This window comes from Gigantopelta aegis, chromosome 3 (assembly GCF_016097555.1).
Source record: "Gigantopelta aegis isolate Gae_Host chromosome 3, Gae_host_genome, whole genome shotgun sequence".
In the NCBI taxonomy this organism is placed as follows: domain Eukaryota; kingdom Metazoa; phylum Mollusca; class Gastropoda; order Neomphalida; family Peltospiridae; genus Gigantopelta; species Gigantopelta aegis.
In genome coordinates, this window is record NC_054701.1 from 73,804,339 (window position 1) to 73,827,277 (window position 22,939).

At 34.4% G+C, this 22,939-nt stretch overlaps 1 protein-coding gene across 3 annotated transcripts; it reads right to left on the bottom strand.

Moving 5' to 3' along the window:
• Positions 1 to 312: 312 nt before the first annotated feature.
• LOC121369060 (B-cell receptor-associated protein 31-like) lies at positions 313 to 22,930 on the bottom strand. Of its 3 annotated transcripts, XM_041493888.1 has the most exons (9): positions 19,251 to 19,301; positions 19,063 to 19,135; positions 15,484 to 15,616; positions 14,210 to 14,310; positions 9,488 to 9,632; positions 8,565 to 8,703; positions 8,080 to 8,200; positions 5,049 to 5,149; positions 313 to 3,596 (listed from the first exon to the last, which is right to left on the bottom strand). In XM_041493888.1, the coding sequence occupies exons 3-9, from the start codon at positions 15,573 to 15,575 to the stop codon at positions 3,549 to 3,551; spliced, it is 747 nt and encodes a 248-aa protein (XP_041349822.1). In that variant the 5' UTR covers positions 15,576 to 15,616; positions 19,063 to 19,135; positions 19,251 to 19,301; the 3' UTR covers positions 313 to 3,548. The 3 variants fall into 3 exon arrangements, with proteins under 3 accessions (XP_041349822.1, XP_041349823.1, XP_041349824.1); XM_041493889.1 differs by lacking the exons at positions 19,063 to 19,135; positions 19,251 to 19,301 and adding an exon at positions 22,844 to 22,930; XM_041493890.1 differs by lacking the exons at positions 313 to 3,596; positions 5,049 to 5,149; positions 8,080 to 8,200; ... (2 more) ...; positions 14,210 to 14,310; positions 15,484 to 15,616 and adding exons at positions 15,658 to 18,964; positions 19,639 to 19,824; positions 19,982 to 20,146; positions 20,413 to 22,832 and having other exon boundaries at positions 19,251 to 19,497.
• Between the last annotated feature and the right edge of the window lie 9 nt (positions 22,931 to 22,939).

Sequence of the window (22,939 nt, forward strand, 5' to 3'; positions counted from 1 at the left end):
TTTCAGCCCCCCAAAAAATTAACACTAAGTTTAGTTAATCTACAAACCTTTAACACATTTGAATAAAGTTACAATAAGAAACATGAGTGTGTCACTTTGAAATGATAAAATACCCTCTAAAAATAGACTAAAACTCATCTCCATAACTGTTACCTCTCAAATCACATGTGCGTTTAAAAAAAATTTGGAAATGCATTTTGTGATATTAGAAAAACCAGGATGACCAAAAACACTTCGAATGTACGGAAATGGATAATCTAAACAATAAAATCTTAGTAAAGTATGATTTCAGTTCTCAGAAACGGCTCTAATAGTAAAAAATATGCCTTAGTGTTTAAAAACTAGGGTATGTCCCTTTAACAATGACCTATTAGTATTATTCTAAAACATGTTACAATAGAGTGAACTATAATGATAGTCCTTTTAAAATGTGACATGATATAAAAACCCGTCATTATAGTAAATCACAGAATAATCACAAATTCAAAAGTACTGCTAAACAGAACATCCTGAAAAAGATATGTTTACAGGTTTATACTGGTAAAGTAAAGTTTAAAAAAAAATCCAAATAAACATCCCCTCGAAAATGCAATGAAACTAAAAGATGCAGGTTTGATTTTAAATTTGCCACATCCCAATCCATTTATTCTTTGTCAACAGGCAATAAACGGTAAGAATGGATGTAGTGGCAAAAGTATACAAAATATATAATTCCAAATATCAAAATGATCCAATAAAAGAAAAAAGATAAAGGATCTCACAACGCGATACATAGACACGTTGAATAAGAAATTCAAATCCAAATGGCAATAACTAGCAACAGTGAACCACACTACGTTACACTGATGGATGGAATGAATAAATATATTAACTGTTTATTTTGTGGACATTTTTTTTTTTTTTTTTATTATTATTATAAGGAAAAAGATTGGCTAGAAGTTAACTACATTTATAAACTTTTTTTTATTATTAATAATACCATTGTATAAAATACAACTAGCTTTAATAAACTGTGTGTTAATGGTATCGACATATATTGTCAACTGCACTGAGATGACAAATACGGCTGTTGCCATTATTTTTAAAAGTTAACTTTTTAATAAAATTATGAACTATGAGCTGTGCAGTTTAAATCTATTTTACTGAATACTTTACATTCCCAATAATGAGTAAAAAGTGTTATTCCTACTTCCTACATATGCTAAACATTCCAAAATATCTGAAAACAAGGACGCAGCATCTATGATGTGATTTTAATGTTTTTATTATGTACTCTATACACAAATCAAACAAATTACATCACTATTCAAGAGAAGAAAAAAAACATACACACTGCATGTACATCACTATTTAAGAGAGATGAATATTCAAGAGAATTAATTCTTTGTCCTTTTAGGCAAAAAGCAATTTTAATGCAGGATTTTCAATATATTGTATAAAATTGAAATAGCTTTTATTGGAAATGAAAACATGCATGACATCTCCTCATATTTGACTAAGCTAAACAATTTTAAAAAATTTAAATAGTAAAGAATGCATTCTGGTTTTTGGCGCTGATGGCAAAATAAAGTTTTTTTTACAAGTCTTGGATTTAATAGCAGCTACATCTGAAGGATGCTGAAAAAGAGTATGTCACTGGAGGATCATGCAGATGGTTTATTCCAAATTGTTAAATAATGAAAATACACTTATGACTGTAGCTTTAGCCAGTTTCAGAAATCAGTAAATATTAATTTTGGTAATTTTCTTGGATAATTCAGACACTTATTGCATGTTTGCATATTAATTTTTTTGGTAGTGAAGATGATTAATTCTGTCAAAACAAATATTTTTGCAACACCATTTATATTAATATTAAATACCTCAAAATAACAATCACAAATTCAATCAAAGCACAAAACAAAAACTACGTCTACATGCATATATAAATAACAACCAAATCAGGAATTGTGTACACTAATAAACCAATAAAACCAAAAGGTACTTAGAGATTATATCGTGGGGAAACAAAATCTATGGTTGGAATTACAGTAATTATCAATAAACCACCAACAAGTCTAGGGATCTTTTTGACAAGAATAGCATTCACTTTTTAGTTCTTTTTGTTTATATATTTTAAATATATTATGAATTGATGATCTTTAAAAAAAAAAATTATTTAGCATCTGCCAAGTTACTAAATATTTATATAGAATTTAGAAAAGTCATATTTTTAAAATATCAGATTGGTAAATCATATTTTATTCTGAGGAGAAATTCAAGTGTTTTTTGTTTTTTGAGTGTATTACAAAATTGATTGTTTAATCAAATAAGCTAGATATTTTGTTCATATTGCAGATGCAGGTGATAAGCAGAATTCATGAACAATGAAAAAGTCAAAAATTTTGCTACTTGAAGCTGTGTACAACTGCATTATTGCACACCTAATAACAACACTATCATATGAATACATTTTATCATCAATTTGACATTCATAACCAAACAGTTCATTTGGTTATCAATTTGACATGCATAACCTAACAGTTCATTTGGTTATCAATTTGACATTCATAACCTAACAGTTCATTTGGTTATCAATTTGACATGCATAACCTAACAGTTCATTTGGTTATCAATTTGACATTCATAACCTAACAGTTCATTTGGTACAGTGAAACCTCTCAAAACCGGACCCTCTGTAAACTGGAATTCCCCCAAAACCGGACATTTTTCAAGGTCCCATTTTAAAACTCAGTATAGAAATTAACCTCTCTAAACTGGATACCTCTTAAACCGGACATTTTACTTGGTCCCGAGGATGTCCGGTTTAGAGGGGTTTCACTGTAATTGATTTTGAAAACCTAACAGTTCATTTTGGTTATCAATTTGACATTCATAACCCAACAGTACATTTCAAAATTGGTAATTGATTTTGAAAACCTAACAGTTCATTTTGCCATCAATTTGACATTCATGTGATTTTGGATTGAGCTTTATCAGTTATTCGAATGATCATACACATGAAATTAATGCGTACTAAAATGATAATTCATATACACTGAAGAATTAATCATTAACCTGAATATTTCATTTAAACATTACGGAATATAACGACTTGTTTATGATGCAATTAGTAGCTGTATAAAATCATAGACTGCTCATAATATTTTATTAGAGTTTGGTTTATTGTATATTTAGGAACCTCACTAGTTCACTCAATAATTAAACCCGATTCATTGGATGGATATTAGTATAGTACGGTTAACAGGGTACATAATACAAACAGCTCTCTCTTATTATAACACATATTAACAAATACAGTACATTACTAAGAATGTACAAAATGTGGCTTATGTACTTACAACTATGAAAGTTAATTTAGACTAGTATTTATCAATTTTTGGTCATTCTCAAATTGATTTGGTTTGGAAAATGTTTTGACTATTTATTTATTTATAATTTACTCGAGGAACCTCCAGAGTAGCTGTATGTATTTCACTGCCACCACATCACACCATCTCTACTTTCCTCTCTACCATGTCTCTGTGAATCCAGATTGAACACGTTGATTATTTGTCTTTTTTGCCTCCACTGTTTTCAAGGGATTCCAGTTTCTCCTAAAAAAAAGAAGAATGCATTTTATCCTACAAACAGTTTCTATTGACAGATTATGATGACAGATAAAGCAAAGTCATAACCTATAGTAGTAGAATATGACTTTTGATGTCACATGCATGACCTTTAAGTCATTGTACAATGTGGCTGAAATAACAAAAATAAGAGCTTTTCCCTTAATTTTTATGGTCTGCAGGATAAAGATAACAACTAGTTAATGACATACATGTAGGATAGGCCTATCGGCTTTGTCCTGTTCAGGTCAAATGGGAAATTCAGCTCAACAAGCCTCATGGAATTTCCGATTCTTACAGTCACAGGATAAAGCCAATATCCTATGCCATTAACTAGTTATTCTCTATATTTTACACATTAAAAGAAGGAAGCTTCTGTTATGTGACTGGAACAGGAAGCCTGAACTCATTGGAACATTTCAAGCCATCCCATTGGCTGTTGGGATGTTCAGACCAGTCTATTTAAATTTAGAGGAAAATGCCATTTGTTCGAGGTCAGGTTAAGTTGAAAAGAAATGCATTATATTATACATTAAACACTGTGATAGTATGTTAGATTTTGTAACACTTGTGAAACAGACTACAATGTATGTGCCTAAAAATAAAAGATCTGACAATTCATAAATAAAATAAATTACTTGCTATTATGATATAAAATGAACTGGAGAATTTTAAAATGTATTAATAACTGGACAAAGCAATAAAGCCTGAATATAGATCATCAAAAGGAATGTAAGTATTTTAAAAATAATAATTCTTGATACAATTAATTCAGTAAATAGTCTGTCAAAATAAAGGAAGGAAATGTTTTATTTAACGACGCACTCAACACATTTTATTTTACGGTTATATGGTTTTGTCAAAATATGTCTGAAATATTCACTAGACATTAATAAGAGACACAAAATAATGGGATTCAAATGGAATAATTTTAAATCAAAGAAACTAAATTAATATTCATATTTTTGTTTTGTTGTTCAGAATATATTAAACCTCTACCTAAAACCTGTCAAGTGTTCAAAATTCTTCTAATATGCATATTATATAAAATGAACAGTATTTTTAGTCCACTACTGGTCCAACCGGAGGGGACTATGGGTTTCATTTCCAGCCGTCGGTCTCACTTAGATGTATAGTTTTCTGGATGTTTTTTCACAATGCCTCAAGATATTGAGCTGACTTTCACATGATGGTAATTTATCAATTATTTTACAGAGTTATGGCTAATGAACTTAGCAGATATGGGGAAAAAAAATCCAGATTTTTTTTTTTTGGCAATGCCCCAACACAATGAAATGAAATTTTGTTTGTAGCTTTATAATTGTTACAAAGCACTGGTGATTTAGCTATTTTTCACAGTTATCAGGAGATACAAAAATTTGTATGGGATATGTATTGCTTTAGCAGTACTCTCAAAATGCTTGTTTTAATTATCATTACCTGCAACTCAGAATGTTCCTCTAAAAGACGGTCATACTCTCTGTTTGTAGATGCAGCCTGTTTTTTAATTAAATCCAAGTCCATCTGGGCATGGCGAAGATCTACAACATACACAAATGAGATGAGAAAAATATACTTACTGTAGAGGTCATATATGTATGAATGAATGAATGAATGAATAATGAAAGACGGAATGAATAAATGAAAAGAATGAAAGACAGAATGAATGAATGAAAAGAATGAAAGAATGAATGAATGAATAAATGAATATTATCTTTAATTGTATTTTTGTCTGAATGAATGAAAACATAAACTAGTAGGTGTCTAACAAATATATGTGAATACATTAATAGGTGAAGCAAGGAACCTTACAAGAATTGTTTAATGGACCTCCTGAAATAACAGCCAGTCTATAAGAAAACACACAGTATCTGTATTGAATGCGTGAAGTTTTAATAGAAACTATTTGCATTTCATATTAGTTAACATACAGGGACAGGAAATATTCAATTCAGTGGTTGCTATAGCAGACATTGGTGTCATCATCATATAAGACTGCAAAAGTTAAAACATTTGGTAAACCCAACACGTACATGTAGTTTTCAGAGGAAACCTGAGCTACATTTTCTTAGCAGCACTTTCCCAAAGACAGGGCAGCTCATACCAAATCCTTTGATATACCAGTCGTGAGGCACTGATTGGGACAGAAAAACCCAATGGGTCAGTCAAGTAAAGTAAAGTTTGTTTTATTTAACGACGCCACTAGAGCACATTGATTTTTTATCTTATCATCGGCTATTGGATGTCAAACATATGGTCATTTTGACACTGTTTTTAGAGGAAACCCGCTGTCGCCACATAGGCTACACTTTTTACGACAGGCAGCAAGGGATGGGTCAGTCAAGATGCAACCCAAGCATCTCAAATGAGTGTTCTACTGACCAAGCTAAATCCTGCTACAAAAGTTAAGTTTGTTTTGCTTAATGACACCACTAGAGCACACTGATTAAAAAAAATTGTTTTGTTTAACAACACCCCGATTTTTTATTACTATTATTTAGTTTATTTTTTGGTCACCTTCCCACAAAGCATTATTTCAGACTAGATATGGCCCTGGGCCTGTATATTATTTTGGATTTAATGTTGCAGCATTTGAGAATTTTCTGTTGTTGTTTTGTTCACTATATTTCAAGTTGCTTCTACAAGATTTAATGAACCTTTAAAAAAAGTCTCCAATAGAACAGGGTTAATTCTTTTTATACCTAACTCACCTATTAATAGCTTTACTGAAGCCAAATGAAATTCTGATAAAATATATAAATACATTATTTTTTTAATGTATCTGGCAGAGTAAAACTTAAAAACTGAAACGAAATTTAATAACGCAAGATTATGAAAGGGGTGGTATTAAAATGATAAACATAAATCATTTTATAACAGCATTGAAATGTACATGGATTCGAAGAATGTTTTTAAATAACTCAAAGTGGATCACTTTGTTTAAGTCAATTACAAACATATCGTTAAAAGACATGATTAAACAAGGTGATTATTTCCTAACGTGCAAAATAGAACATATTCACAATAGGTCTTGGAGAGAAACCCTGTCCAGCTGGATAGATATACAAAAAGTTCAAAACCCACAAAGTGTGGATGATATATTAAGTATTAATATCTGGAATAACAGCAAAATATGTATAGGTAACAAACCATTTATATACAAACATTATATCAATAATGGTATCACATTTATTAATGATTTATTAAACAAACACGGTGATGTTTTAACATACGAACAGTTTATAACAAAATATCATATACATACAAATTTCTTGAAACATGCATCAATAACAAATGCTGTTAAATCATTTATAAACAAATTAGAAAACATAAACGATGACACTTTCACAAGTCTTAAAAATCCTGTTTTCCCGTTCAAGATAAAACATTTATTAAAAGACAAAAGCGGTTGTAAACATATGTATGATATGTTAAATTCACAAACTGTCATTCCAAAAGCACAATTGAAATATGCAAATAAAGGATACATGTATGATACAAAGAGATGGGAAAAGTATTATGTTATTCCTTTTCGATGTGTAAAAGACACAACATTATTTAGTTTCAGTATAGAATAGTACACAGAATCTTAACTAGTAATACATTTTTGTATATGATACATTATGTGAATTCTAAATGCTTGCGACTTCTGCAAAGTTTCATGTGAAACGTTACAACATCTTTTCTTTGACTGTAACAAGGTTAATCACATTTGGGAATCAATACGAGAATGGATATTGACTGAAACAGGAATTGACATTATTTTTAGTCAAGATATTGTTATGTTTGGTATGATCAATAACGAAAATAGTAACTTTGTAAATTGGTTGATTATCAACATTAAATATTCTATATATTATGTGAAAGTACAGATTTTTTTTTTAAATATCAATGGAGTTAAAAATATTTTGTGAAACAAGTTTGAAATCGCAAGATTTATTTTATACAAGAATTGCAATTTCGAAATTTTTAATGAACAATGGACACTATGGCTTAATCTCTTTGACTGAAACATATTTCCTAACAATAGCTTATTTCAAATTCCAGGTCTTTTTCTTTTCGCGCTAGTATAAATTTACCCCCCCCATTTTATTTGTTTATTTGTTTTGCTTTGCTTTGCTTTGCTTGTTTATCAATTTATTATTATGTGTTTTAACCAATATATCTGCTTTCTTCTTCTCCTATATTTCCCAGTCCTTTCCATTCTATGCGTCATAGCAATTTGTTTTGTTTTTTGCCAATCTTTAATTTATACAAAAACATTACAAATGCATTTATGTATCAAATTGTTATATATGACTACATGTATATAACATTATTATACCACAAATTAGATATATGTACTTGTATATAAATTATATCACTTTGATTAAGGCCATGGATTCAAGGCTCCCCAACCTTGACATGGTCAAAATGGACTGGGGGGGAAATAAATATTTTTAAAAAAAATAAAAATAAAATCTTTTTATACCTTGTTTTGCACTTTCTAATTCATATCGTGTTTGCTTGAGCTCCTTTTCAAGTTCATTCTCCGACATTGCCTGGTCAACAACTTCACCAACTTTAGACCCTTTTGATTCATCTTCTTTAGTCTAAAAAGAATAAAAAAACAAGGTGTTTGTATTCATAAGTAACAAATTATTGAAATAATATCTGTCAAATCTGAACACAATGCTAGTACAAAGCACTGATTATGACGTCAGAACATATCTAGAGGAAGAAATTTATTTTTTCTTTCCCTATGATAAGATCATTTTTCTTTCCTCACTTCTCTCTGTCCATATACATGTAGGTAATAAAATAGATTGACATCACAGCATCTATTATCTTCAAGATTCCAAAGTAGAAAATTAAAACTGTTTTTCTGGTTTAATTGCTATACATATGTATAGGCTTATATTTGTATTATCAGTTATGTAGAAAAAACGAATAGTGGTGAGACACTTATTAACTAACCTTATTCACTTTATTTTCCTTGTCTTCCATGAGTCGGCGCGCAGCATCGTTTGCACTTTCGGCCTGTTTCTGGAATGCAATACACTGAGCACTCAATGTAGCGTGAGACGAGGTCAGATTTACCAAGCGCTTAATGACACTGAAAAACAAGATTCATACATGTAATTGGTTTATAAAGGCGATGTAAATATTAAGCACCCAAGATAAATAATTCTAATGATGAAAACTGCCACTTCTGTTAATAAAAATAAGTGATGATATCCCTAACAAAATGAAGTTTACAATCTTTTATTAGGAATTGTAAAATAAATGACAGTATGTAAAAATTATCAGCTGTGACCATTAAAGTCAAAGAGCCTAGTTTCAACTCGTAAAAAATGGACACTCGTAAAAATGAAACAGAGTGAAAGAAGAGTCTGTGATGTTAAAACCGGGAAATATCCTTAAAAATAGACTAGAACTCGAATCAATAACTGCTACTTCTCAGACACATGTGCGTTTTTAAAAATATGATAAATGCATTTTGTGGTATTAGAAACCACAGGATTATCAGAAACACCTCGGTTCTACGGAAATAGTATTATACACAGCAATATACTGCTCAATTGGTTTAGAAAACCATATTTGATTTCTTTGATTTGGAGTATGCAGATATACACAAAAGTGTGCATTTCAAAATAACAGAGCAGGTAAAAAATCAAGCTGGGTGCAGTAAAATATAGTAGGGTGCAGAAAATTAAAGGGGGTATGCAGCAAAACACAAAAGGAGGGAGCAGTGGACCCCCATAAAAAAAACCCCAACTAAACAAACAAACAACATCGGGGGTGTGCATGCATGTGTGCATGTATTTTTTCTCCGTTTCCTGTTGTGTGTGTAAAAAAAATTCTGATGCCTGTTATTATAAATCCAAATTCGGACTCACAAGAATAGAAAGAGTGCAAATCCAGCGATATAGAAATTCCTCTGAGCGCGAAACAGCTTCATCTGTTCCATCATGCGGGCTTCAGCAGTGATGTTCAGATTCTTTTCTTCTGGGACAGAATGTTTGCGGGTCTCTCGTATAGCATCTAGAAAACAATATACACATTTAGGGTCTCTATGAGTACTCGGGCACGGGTCGAGTCTAGCAAGACTCGAGTCCATTCACAGGACTCGAGTACCCGTGCAAGGACTGGAAGAGTACTCTCAGTTAATTGTATTTTTTAATGTCACTTTGCCATATGCTAACCACCAGTTACATTACAAGGCTATGAGATATGAAGAGAAAACAAAGTCGAATGTGTGGAACGCAATACAATGGCATGATTTGGCGTCCATGTTCAACGCTGGAATTAAGATGCATAATGCTATTTTACTTTATTCCTTAGTCTCATTGTCATCTGCTCTCCTGATAGAATGTTTGTTTATTGAAATACACTGTTTAGTACATTAGACATACTGGTCGTCTCAATAATTCAAATTTTATGCCCTGAAATATGATATGATATGAAAAAGGCAAAGTAGTATTTTCATATGCAGTATATTATAGATGTGATGTCCTGATACCTAATTTTTAAATTTGGTTTAACAGTAATGAAATACTACCAAAAAACAAATGTCACATCCTGGCTTACAAAATATTTTTTTATCAAATAAAACTGTCATTAAAACCCATAAAACATAACTAAATTGGCAATAACAACATATTTCTATTAGCTTAAGGGTGTTAACTATAAGCTATAATAAAAACTTAGTTTAATAGATTATTTTGAAAATTCCACACCCATGGACCAAATACCATGAAATGGCCTTAATACGACATCACAAATTCAAAACTGAACATACTACACAATTTTATTTTCATAGTAACCGGAAGTCTGGGTCAAGGATTTTTGGTAACAGCCCCTGTCAAGGTAAGCTAATTAACACTGCCTGAATTGGTTGTGCTCCAGTCCAAAATGGTTTGACATTGCACCAATAATGTAAGTTCCGTTGATGTTACTACATCGGTACATGTATTGATTACAATCTAATTAAAATTAGCTCCACTGGTTAATTACTATTACCTGTGGATCTAACAGCACACCGTTGGAGCTCATGTCCAACTGACCTTTCATTCGACCAATCAAAACCTTACTTGCAAAATCATGCCAGTGATTTGAAAAGAATTTGAAAACATTTAGGATTATGCCGAGGGTATACGAAATGATTCAGGTGAATTACGAAGTATGCTGGAAACTAATTTCAATATAAAATTTGTTTCAAGACGGAAAAAAAAAACCCAGGGTATACGAAATAATTTGGGTGAATTACGAAGTATGCCGGAAACTAATTTTATATAAAATTTGTTTCAAGATGGAAAAAAAACCTATGATGGTATAGCCATAAAATCCGTTTATACTTGTATACAATCCAGAGTTTATTACTGCATTTTCCTCCTGTTTTTTAATGTTGAAATAGACCAACAAGTTTGCCTATTGCATAAATAGTCTCGCCCGATATTTTTAGAATCTGTATGCTTCCGAATAACGCTATAAAAGGCGAAGTGTAATTGGTCGATATTTAAATTGTTATTTATAGATGAAATGTCACCTGGACATGGGAGTCTACACAATGCTGTTAGATCTATTGGTAGACCAGAAGAGCTAATTTTAATCAGATTGGTATTGATTGCATATGTTATTAGGAACCTCAGTGTCTATTTGAAAGGGGGAGCACTGTCAATACAATGGTCCAGAGGACGGAAATATAAGGACATGGGGTTTGCTCCCCTGAGAAAAGTCTGAATTTCAGGTCTTTAAACATGGCATTTCCAGAAATCTGAGCACAAATTAACATGGGATAGTTTGGGAAGGGTTGGACGTTGCACCCGCAACACCGTTAATTTGAGGTTAACATTCATAATTTATTTATTTATTTTGTTGCTGTAATCGGAGTGAAGATCCAACTTTATAATTTTAATGATAAGAATTTAATATATACTACTCAAAAGAATTTAAGGGTCAGACGATATTTTCGACATTATTTTCTGAATGTCAATTATATTAGCTAGACCATAATGTCACGCATGGTATTGTTCCATTTTGACGAAAGTGGGTCTAAGCAACCCATAAATGAATTAAAATCCACTGCCATTGACACTGTTGACTAGTTCTAATGGCGAAAACATGCTTACATTTGCACGTAAATTAGGGCGAAAGCGAAAGGTCTGCTAAGTGCCCATAACTTGCTTTTTCACAAAGCGCTTCATTTGCACGCTTTGCAGGTGTATTCCATGTTCCCAATGCTGAATTTCCGTATAATTGGAGCTTGCGTTCGTGTACGGTGCACACTCCAAATTCGACAATGGTACAACTTCAACTGACTATCGAAGATCGAGGAAGGGCTATTGCTTGGCTTCAGGATGGCAATACGCAAAGAAATGTTGCTCTGAGACTTGGTGTCAGTCAGAGTGTCGTTGGCCGACTGTGGCAACGGTACCAAGCAACGAATTCTGTTCGAAATCGTCCACGTTCGGGAAGACCCCGAAGCACTACAAATAGAGAGGACCGCTACATCACCAATATGGCTCTACGTCAACGCACAACCATTGCACGCCGATTACGTGACAATCTGCGGACTGCGACTGGAACTCGAGTGTCTGATCAAACCATACGCAATCGTCTGAGAGCCAATAATCTACGCTGCCGTCACCAGGCTGTTCGACCACCACTCCTACCACGTCACAGAATGGCCAGACGTCACTGGTGCACGCTTCATCTGCGGTGGCAACGTATTCAGTGGGGTCGAGTGATGTTCACTGATGAGTCCAGGTTTAGTCTCCAGTTCAACAACGGTCGGGTTCATGTCTACAGACGTCCTGGGGAGCGTTTCGCTGACGTTAACGTTAGACAACGTCACCGGTTCGGTGGTGGCAGCGTCATGGTGTGGGGCGGCATCTCTATCCACCACAGGACCCCCCTCTATGTGGTGGATGGCAATCTGAATGGAATCCGCTACCTGAATGATATTATCCGGCCGTTGGTTCTCCCAGGCCTTCAGCAGATTGGCGGCGGGGCAGTTCTGCAGGATGACAATGCCAGACCCCACCGCGCCAGGGTGGTAACGGACTTTCTCAGACAACAAGGTATCGCCAGGATGGATTGGCCAGCATATTCGCCTGACTTGGCCCCAATAGAGACGCCTGGGACAAATTAGGCAGGAGAGTTCGGGATAACCATGCCCCTCCAGCCAACCTTCATGATCTGGGTCAACTTCTTATGGCAGAGTGGCAGGCCATTCCCCAAGAGTTCTTCAGACGTCTGATCAACAGCATGAGGCAACGATGTGTCGAGTGTATTCGTGCCAGGGGTGGATTCACACACTATTAAACGAATATTCTAATGTGTAAAATCCATGTTTGACAACCTTCAACTTTGACAGCATGTCATGTGACTTTCTTGTATACAGTGACGTTTATTTTTATTTTTTTTGTAAATATGGAACAATAAAAAAAAAAATTGGTGTAGTTTACATCATCAATCTAATACACTCTGAAACTTATTTGGTTATAAATTTTTGACCCTTAAATTCTTTTGAGTAGTATATATATAGTAACCAAAGGATAAATAATGAATCAGCGTTGGTCTACAGAGCTTGCCTCTACGTACATGTAGAATCTTAAATTTGTCTTATTGAATTTGGGAACTTTCTGTTTATAAAAAGGAAGATAAAGGAAAGTAAATGTTTTATTTAACGACACACTCAAAACATTTTATTTACGGTTATATGGCGTCGGACATACGGTTAAGGACCACACAGATATGAGAGAGGAAACCAGTTGTCGCCACTTCATGGACTACTCTTTTCGATTAGCAGCAAGGGATCTTTTATATGCACCATCCCACAGACAGGATAGTACATACCACAGCCTTTGTTACACCAGTTATGGAGCACTGGCTAGAACGAGAAATAGCCCACCAATGGGAATCGATCCTAGATCGATCGCGCATCAGGCAAGCTCTGTACCACTGAACTACCCCCCCCCCACACACACACACACAAAAGGAAGATAAGTGTATGTGTATATATGTTCATTTGAAAACAACATTTGTACAGCATTGTAATACCTTTTGGAAACGTAACTGTCATGATACATACTAAAAAAAAGTAAAGTTTGTTTTATTTAACGACGCCACTAGAGCACATTGATTTTTTATCTTATCATCGGCTATTGGACGTCAAACATATGGTCATTCTGACTCTGTTTTTTAAAGAGGAAACCTGCTGTCACCACATAGGCTACTCTTTTACGACAGGCAGCAAGAGATCTTTTATTTGCACTTCCCACAGGCAGGATAGCATAAACCATGGCCTTTGTTGAACCAGTTATGGATCACTGGTCAGTGCAAGTGGTTTACACCTACCCATTGAGCCTTGCAGAGCACTCACTCAGGGTTTGGAGTCGGTATCTGGATTAAAAATCCCATGCCTCGACTGGGATCCGAACCCAGTACCTACCAGCCTGTAGACCAATGGCCTAACCATGATGCCACCAAGGCTGGTTGACACATACTAATTAACTTCATGATAGTTATATATATATCCACAACTAATTAAATAATATACGACATGATTTCTACTCAACAGTGAATATGTCATACATGTAACTATCATAGGTTCTCACCAAAAAACAGGAGAGTCAGGACTGCAATAAATACATTGAAGTAAATATGTCCGTACGCAGTGAGACTCCGAACAATTCGCGATCGAAACAGGCTCTGCCATCTGCAATATAAAACAAACACCAATTTACAAACACTGTTGACAGCAGGGCTTCTAGAATTTATAAATATAAAACCCACTAGCCATGGGATCAGTGATTTCAAAAATTGACTAGTCACGATTAAACATTAATTAGCATTACTTTACTTTTAAGTTAATACAATTTTACTAATAGTAATAATCGGATATGTCACCTAAAGAGGGATATAGTTTAAAAACACTAAGATTAGGGGGTGGGGTCAGGATATTCATATTTAAAAAATAGACTTAAATGCAGTATTTGACAACTTTTGTTTCACTAGCCGTCGGGCATGGCAATAGTAGTTACAGGGTATTTACTAGCCCAAAATTGAACATCATTAGCCATGGGAATGGGGATACCATAATCTAGAAGCCCTGGATAACAATTTCATTAATATAGAAAAGAAAAAAACACACAGCTAATTAATACTTTAAAAATAATTATACATGTATTAACAGTTGTTTTCATGCAAACCTTTACTTATTAAATGTACATATACTGATATAGAAGCCTTGATCGCCTGATATGGCGATCACATACTGAAAGACTGGTAATCAGAAGAATTTGTCTGACAATCCTATTTCAAGTGCTTTTGGTACTCAAACTGAATATTTAGTTCATACATATGTACATGTACATGTATGTATAAATATAATCAATACATGACTTCAAACAATACAATCTTATGATGAAAGGCTAACATTAATGCTAAACCAAGTATTGGTAACAATGTACATGAGGCCTTTGGATTTCATGCAAACAGTTGTTTCCGGTTCCTTGTTGGTAAAATCACGGAACCGAAATTTCATTTCCCATAATGATTCAGTTAACACAAAATTTCGCCAAATTATCTATTAAAATTCAAAAAATGGCAGAAAACCAGTTATTTTTTTAATAAAATGTAGTAAAATTATTTCACCAACTTGAAAATTGAAATTCACCAATTGTTTTTAAAATTCACAATTGGCAAATTTGGTGACTACCAGAGCTAGCCCTGTGATTATATCGAGTACGACTATTCAACGGAACCTAAACACAGTTTCCAATGGGTTTCCATCATCACAAGGCACGGAACCAAAAAAGTGTTTCCCATGAAATTTGAAATCCTAGGGATGTAATATTATACTGTATACAGCAGTTTTGAGTTCACTCACCTTGTGGCAGATATGAATGGCAGCAACAAGATAATCAGAATGCCAATCTCAGCATAGAGACATGTAGCAATAAACGTCCACTGTAAACTCATGATAACTCAAATGTAGTGAAGATATCAAAACAACCTGTACACTGAAGTATAAAAGAAAACAAGAATATTAAGAAATGTAGTCACAGTTTGTATTCAATAAATATTCACATCGACTTGAGTAACAAATCAGAATATGATACCTGTACATGTTATGCAGATTTTCAATTCTCAAAGGCCTGCATACATATGTACATCATACATGGAAGGAAGGAAGGTTTTATTTAATGATGCACTCAACACATTTTAATTACAGTTATATGGCTAAGGACACAGTTACTGAGAGAGGAAACTCACTGCTGCCATGCAATGGGTTATTCTTCCCAATTAGCAGCAAAGGATCTTTTTTTAAGCAGCATTTCAGACAAGATACTACATACAATGGCCTTGGAGCACTGACTGGAAAGAGAAATAGTCTGATGAAGATGGATCCTAAACCGACCATGCATCAGGTGAGTACTTTACCAACGGGCTATGTTCAGCCCCATCATACATGGTACAAATCATTAGGACTCTTTCAGAACTGATCACAATTCAAATGGAGAGAGTAAGAGGCAAGTTACTTTTACATCCACCAACCACAAAATAAAATTTTATTTAAACCAAGTACATGTATGTATATATATACCGGTATATAGAGAAAAAAACTGAAGCAAATTTACACATCAAGCATAAAATAATAATTACAGTGCCGCCTACTTCCTCAAGTAATCAATTCTAGATAGGCTAGCTGTTATTGAACAAATTTGTTTCATGGAGTTTCAAGATAGACTGACAAGAGAGTAACAAAGTCTTATCACCCTACAGCCTGCAGAAATGGCTTAAAACATCAAAACACTTCATGTTTAATTCGAAAGACTTCCGACCGTTCCAGCATGTATTGGATAGCGATATCAAGTGGACATTGCATTAAACACTACAAACAACATAGTGCTAGGGTCTGGGATTTGAACTTCAGACCATCATGACTGTAGCCGAGCACTGTATCCACTCAGCCAATAAGTGAGACTGTATTTTAATACTTATAAATTTCATAGGGTGTATTTTGTCAGAATGAACCACGCGTCTACGGAATAAAATGAACCTTTAGTCCCATGTCTCATTGTGTCTTCTGTGCTATATTTGTACCAAAAGCACCAACAAAAGCACCTTTGTGAATGAAATTTTACACAGAATAGTCAAAATGTCAAATTTTTCAAAGGCAAAACGTAGTGATACTGGATTACGAAATATAAACATTTAGTTGCTTTTATAGAACAAAATGTTTAAAAAGTTATTGTATATACAGGGTTCATACACTTCAAATGGTTTAATTTTCCAGGACTTTTAAGGGCTATTTTCGTTCATTTTCCAGGACTATTTTACCTTTTTCCAGGGGTCTGAATATATGACTTGGAAAGAAGTTTTTGTTTAACGACACCCTAGCAGATTGTTTAGTCAGTGGCTGCTATGTCTCCAACATACAATACTTGTTACACACGGTCTACAGTAGTCACACCCCACTCTGGATATAACTTTTGGATGGTAACTAAAACTGTTGAAATAAAATATTTTATTAACTACATTTGTTGTACATTGTACAAAATAGTGATATAAACATGTATCTAATACTCAAATAGAATACATATATATATATATATATATATATACACACACACTTATTATTGCATGTGCGCCTTCTGAAATATACATCTCCTTTGTTTTGGCTTGGCTCAAGTAGATCGAATAAACATAGGCCACACCACCAAAAGAAACAAGTGTAACAATGTTATACACTGTTACGATTGTTGAAAGGAGACCTTTGCAAATTTCTATGGTGTTAAACTCATTCTTAATCTCACGTTACATCGATGGGGTTTATTTAAAGATATGGGCTTCTTTCCGGTCAAATGATTAATCATGGTCACGACTCGCCGCACAGGATTCAGACCCAAGGGGTGGGCCATTGTTAAAGCGATAGCTCACTTTGTGAGGTGTTAATTCCTACTTAATTATACACTGTTTAATTAATGTTTACGAGCTAAATAGATTTATTCAGTTACTCGAATTTGTCGGGATTTAACAGGTCCATAAAATTATTTACATGCAAGTAGTCAACTTATATGACGTCAGACGCGTGCTTGTTTTTCTAAAAATATTTTTTTTTAGCCACCTGTTGTTAAACGTACACTTTCCGTTAGGCATTTTCGCAGAAGTGATTTAAACATCTACCCGTTTTTCGTTTTCTTTTTTTTAATGTCATACTGGTATATATTTTTTATCCGGATTCCATGCTTGAAGAATTGTGTCGCTATCTCAATTAAGATTATCTACTCGTGCTCTAACGAGCACCACTACGCCTATCTATAGACCAAATAAACCAACACAGTATTTCCTGCTCAACAACTGACCAATGGCAGTCGACCTCATTATAATGGGGCCCAGACAACTCGGACCCATGGACAACTCGGCCCAGACCTATTGATACGGGTTCATTGATACCTGCGGAAAGCGGCTATATGTCGAAATCAGATTTTCAAGTAGCAGAATTGAACAGTTTATCCTAGTATTTCTCAATCAATACAGTATTTATATGCCAAAGCAGTAAAATTACGACATGTGCAGACCAATTTCTGTTACATCAAAATGACTGCCGCAACGTGCTACATGCAAGAGTGGTGTATTAAAAAACCCGGGAAGCAGAACGAGAAAGTACATTTTCTCTTTTATTTTTAATTCGACCACCTACATATATTTTATAATACAGAATCACCAAAAGAACATAGAAAGATGTGATAAAAGTCAGTGGGCAACAGGGGCGTAGAGTTTCCCACAGGCTGATAAAAACCTAGACGTCGACACGTCACCAGCTGTGTACAGTCCTCACAGTTGAAAGATTTTGCCCTGTACATCTACAAAGGCCTTCCTCTGTCGCCGTCGCATCTTCCTCTCCAACACGAACTGGCATATCAGCGGAATCAGCCTGGCCTCGTTGTGCAGCATTGGGATCAGCTTGTAAAAGGGAGGGGCTGTTCCGAGGGCACGATGGTTCAGTCTGTGATGCCAGCCCTCCACATCGTTGTTCGTCCTCACACTCTGGTTAAAAACTGACCAGGCGTCCACCGACCACACGCTGCTCCTCATCCATGTGCGGTCAACGTAATCCAAGAGGGTCACCAGTCCTGGAACTTGGGTTGCTCTTCTTAGACCATCGAAGGCTGCTTCCACGTGTTCTGCAGGAAGGAACGGGAGGGCGAAGATCTTCTTTATGAATTTGCACGTGCCGTCGTCATTTAGGTATTGTTGTGCAAGTCCGAGCTCCTGCACCTTCCTCCAGACAGCCTGGTTCCAATGGAAGCAGCACCCCTTGATTGGCAAGCCAGGATATACTTCCTGGATCCCCTTCCACATCCCTGTCAAACACAAATATAATAATAAGTTTAAAGATCCACATATTTGCATAGTCACGTGTCTATATCTATATGATACTTTAATAAAATAAAATAAATACCTGTCTCAAAGTCTGCTACGAATTCAAGTACTGCTGCTCGTTGTGGCAGGAGATCGTCGATGGCGTGGAAGACCTGGAAACACAACACACATTATTACAGAGAATCACCACCAAGTGTATATATGATTATTAAATGCAAGCTATAAGGTTGTTTTTTTTTCCATCAAAATACATGAAATACAACTTACAGCTCTGTAGTCTTTACTCTTTCGCCGCGACATGAAGACAAAGGCAAGTGGCACCTGCTTCATGGCGTCGTCATGCCTCAGGAAAGCATGTATCGAAAAAAGCTGTACAAAGGGTACCGTCCAGGTACCATCTCCTTGCGTTGACCAGTAGAGTCAGCTGTCTCTCCGTCGCGAACACTATGTGTCTATGTGTGTTTACCCGGACGTCGGCCCGTAAGAAGTCTGCTGGTATGAAGTTCTCAGCGATCTGTAATTACATGTAGAGACATTATTATCTGCATCCAACTATAATAATTGATCAAATAAGTGTTTAATGTTTTAGAGCATCTATTTTTATATTTTCATTTATTTTTATATTAACACTTATATTAATACTTATTTAAATTACCTCAAAGAGCAAGACACGTGGCTCTGCTGGTCTCAGCTTGGTACGCACACGGTTTGCCATACGGGCCAGGCTGCTGGGTCCAGGTAGTGCATCCCAGGTCTGCTGTACATCGAGGTCGTCAATAATGACACCCTCAACGATGGCGCTCGCCGGCTGGAAAACGTTAGTTTTAGCAGTTTCCTTGATCTTCAAAATAAACAAAATTATTATTGTTATGTTATATTCCATTATATATATCATTATTATTATGTACCATTCTTATTGTTATATTCTATTATATATATATATATATATATATATATATATATATATATATATTATGTACCATTCTTATTATCGTTACCTTCGCTTTGACGGCAAGCGTTGTCTGGATGCCGCCTTCTGGTCCGTGGACGTGTGCCCTGGTTCCGTTGACGAAGGTGTCGCCGGTCTGCTGAACAGTGGCTGGGCACGTCATCTTGCTGTTCCTCACGGAACAACGCCACGTTGTACCATCGCCACGTTGTCTCTGCAAGAAAGAATAATTATTAATAATAATAATTAATAATAAATTAATAATAAATACACTAAACATAAAACAATAATTAATAATATTTGTTCCGATTAACTGTATAGTATTTGCGAAAAATGAAAGCAGGAATGTCATGAATATACTACATATAACAGTACGTGAATACATGAAATGTGTTATTCCTAATACTAAGTTTATCGCTGATACCATTATTATGTTATTTTATGATTTATTAAGGACCTATTACAACACTTTATGCTTACCTTTCCTCTATACGCTGAGGGATGTCGAAGTCGGCCGTCACATTGAAAGAATTTCCCTCATCATCTGCATCTGTTTGGTTGATAACTGTGCACTGTGCACAGGTCCAATCAATTTCTGTGTCATCCCTTACCATCAGCCGGTAATCCTCTTGAGTGATTCCTGCATTATTAAAATTATTATTACCATTTTTATTTTTCTTAAACATAAAATAACTCACTTTTAAATTTTACGGTAATACGTTACCCAACTACTCAAATATTGTACTACAAATATCACATATCGCAAGCAATATAAAACAAATAAACAGAAAAAAAGTGGATAAAGACAGCTCACTGTAATTGTTATAAAGTTACTGTCTGTAAATCAATATTCTGTTATCCTAGGTCAAGGGGATTAGCCCTACCCACCTCACCTGTATTAGAATCACAACTCACAGCTTCATGTGTTAACTGTTAACACCCTTTGGTAGATGAAAGAATAAACTATTAGTCGCCATCGATTGAAGTTACATAAAATAATTAACGATTAGTCGCCATCAAGGACAGCTGGTATATATGTTTATCATTTCGCACTTAGGATTCAATATAAAAAATATACAAATGACAATATGATTTTTTTTTTCCAGCACTATTCGGCAAATATCACCTTTTAAATGATTTTCTTATTTTTATTTGTATTCCTTTCTCCAGTTGTGGTCCAAATAGTCTATAGTGGTGTTACCTTTTAAAACATTATAATACAACTTTCAATAAATTGAATTATGACTGTATTTTGTTTGTATTTTCCTTTATGGTTTACTAGAAAATCTAGACATTACTTTAAGCAAAGTGGAAAACAGTGCGTGCGTATTAATTTCGCGACATAATATATACTCACCAGTATTACAGGTGCGGTGTTGCCATCATGAACAAACGTCGCAGCGTAATGCATGTTGTCTGGGTCGAACTTCATTGGAACAAAAGGAACACGGATATGTCGGCATTTTGTTGGAAAGTGATATTAGAAAGTGATAAGTCCAATAATTCGGACGGTTATATACATTATTTGAAAATGGCATCATGCTCACCAATTGGAATTACTTCTTAAAAGCAGGAAGTCAGGAGGCTATATCCACTAGTGTTGTTACAACGATAAATAACTTTTGCATATTTTTTCAGGGATCATCTCCAATGTTTAGGTCACTGATTGTAGAACAAAAACAAATTATTCGAACAGCGGAAACTATCTTCAAAGATAAATGGATCAGCAATTTATCAATCCGACATGACACTTCGTTTCGGGACGTTTATGTTAAGGTGAGACTAATTCAAAACTAACAAAAAACACACTCTTTTATTTCTGTGAGAATACTTTAATTTAAAAAACAACACTTGTTCAATAATATTTTTCAACAATAGACAATATTGTGCATGTGCCGAGTCGTCTTGCGGTGGGCCGAGTTGTCTCAGAACTCTGGGCCGAGCTGTCTCGACGTGGGCCGAGTTGTCTGGCATTCATTATAATCATCGATGCGTTTAGGTATTGTTTTTGTGGGGGGTTTTCTTTCTTTCTTTTGGAGGAGGGGTACCTAAGTCAAACGCGATTATTTATGTATTTGTAACATCACTAAAAAAAAATTAGGAGGTAAACTGACTTTTCCAGGACATTTAAGGACTTTCCAGGGTTTTCCAGGATGCGTGCGGACCCTGATATAACTAACCCTAAAATTACATTAATTGAATTATTCTAACAAATATTAATTATACTGCCTGAATGAACTGAATACTGGAACGGTCGGAAGTCTTGCCATTTAATTGAATCATGCATATCAAAAACACACTTATTTTAACTCATAACGTATAACATTATTTGGTTGTCAAGATAACAAAACAACATTTAAAGAAAACTAAAAAACAAAAAGAACACAAATGAACTTAACAGTGATACTACTTTATAACTGCTCCTCAATGTTTTTTGTTTTTTTAATCAATTTGTACCTTGAATTAATTGTCAAAGCCATTTACCTTTTCAGCCTGTTGCCTAGTAATTAATGTTGTATCCAAAAGTAGTGTTACTTGACACTTGTTTAGTTGTTAATTATCAGATTCAGATAATTTTAGGATAGCCCTATCGATTCTTTATCAACAATTTTCAATTATGGTTAAAATTACGTACTAATACGATTATATATATTCTCCCTCAAAACTCATGAAATAGTATTCCTATATTACACAATATAAGGTTATTGTATTTGTTGGTTTAAAGTACACGTCACATTAACTTTTATTCCCGGAAAAAGATAGTTCCCGGAAATAAGAGAACTGCTAATAAAATACTTTAAAATTTACGTTAGGATTTTAAAACAAAACTGTAGTTTAAATATCGGTACATGAAATATAGTCAGTAAAATCCTTAACTAGTGACACTGTTAAAATAGCAAACTGAAAACACCTGTTAAACTGTCAAAATGAACTTTAAACACTTCTACTTCTATTATTCTCACTCAGATATGTTTTCGTTTTGTACTTCCGGGCATCAGACCTTGTA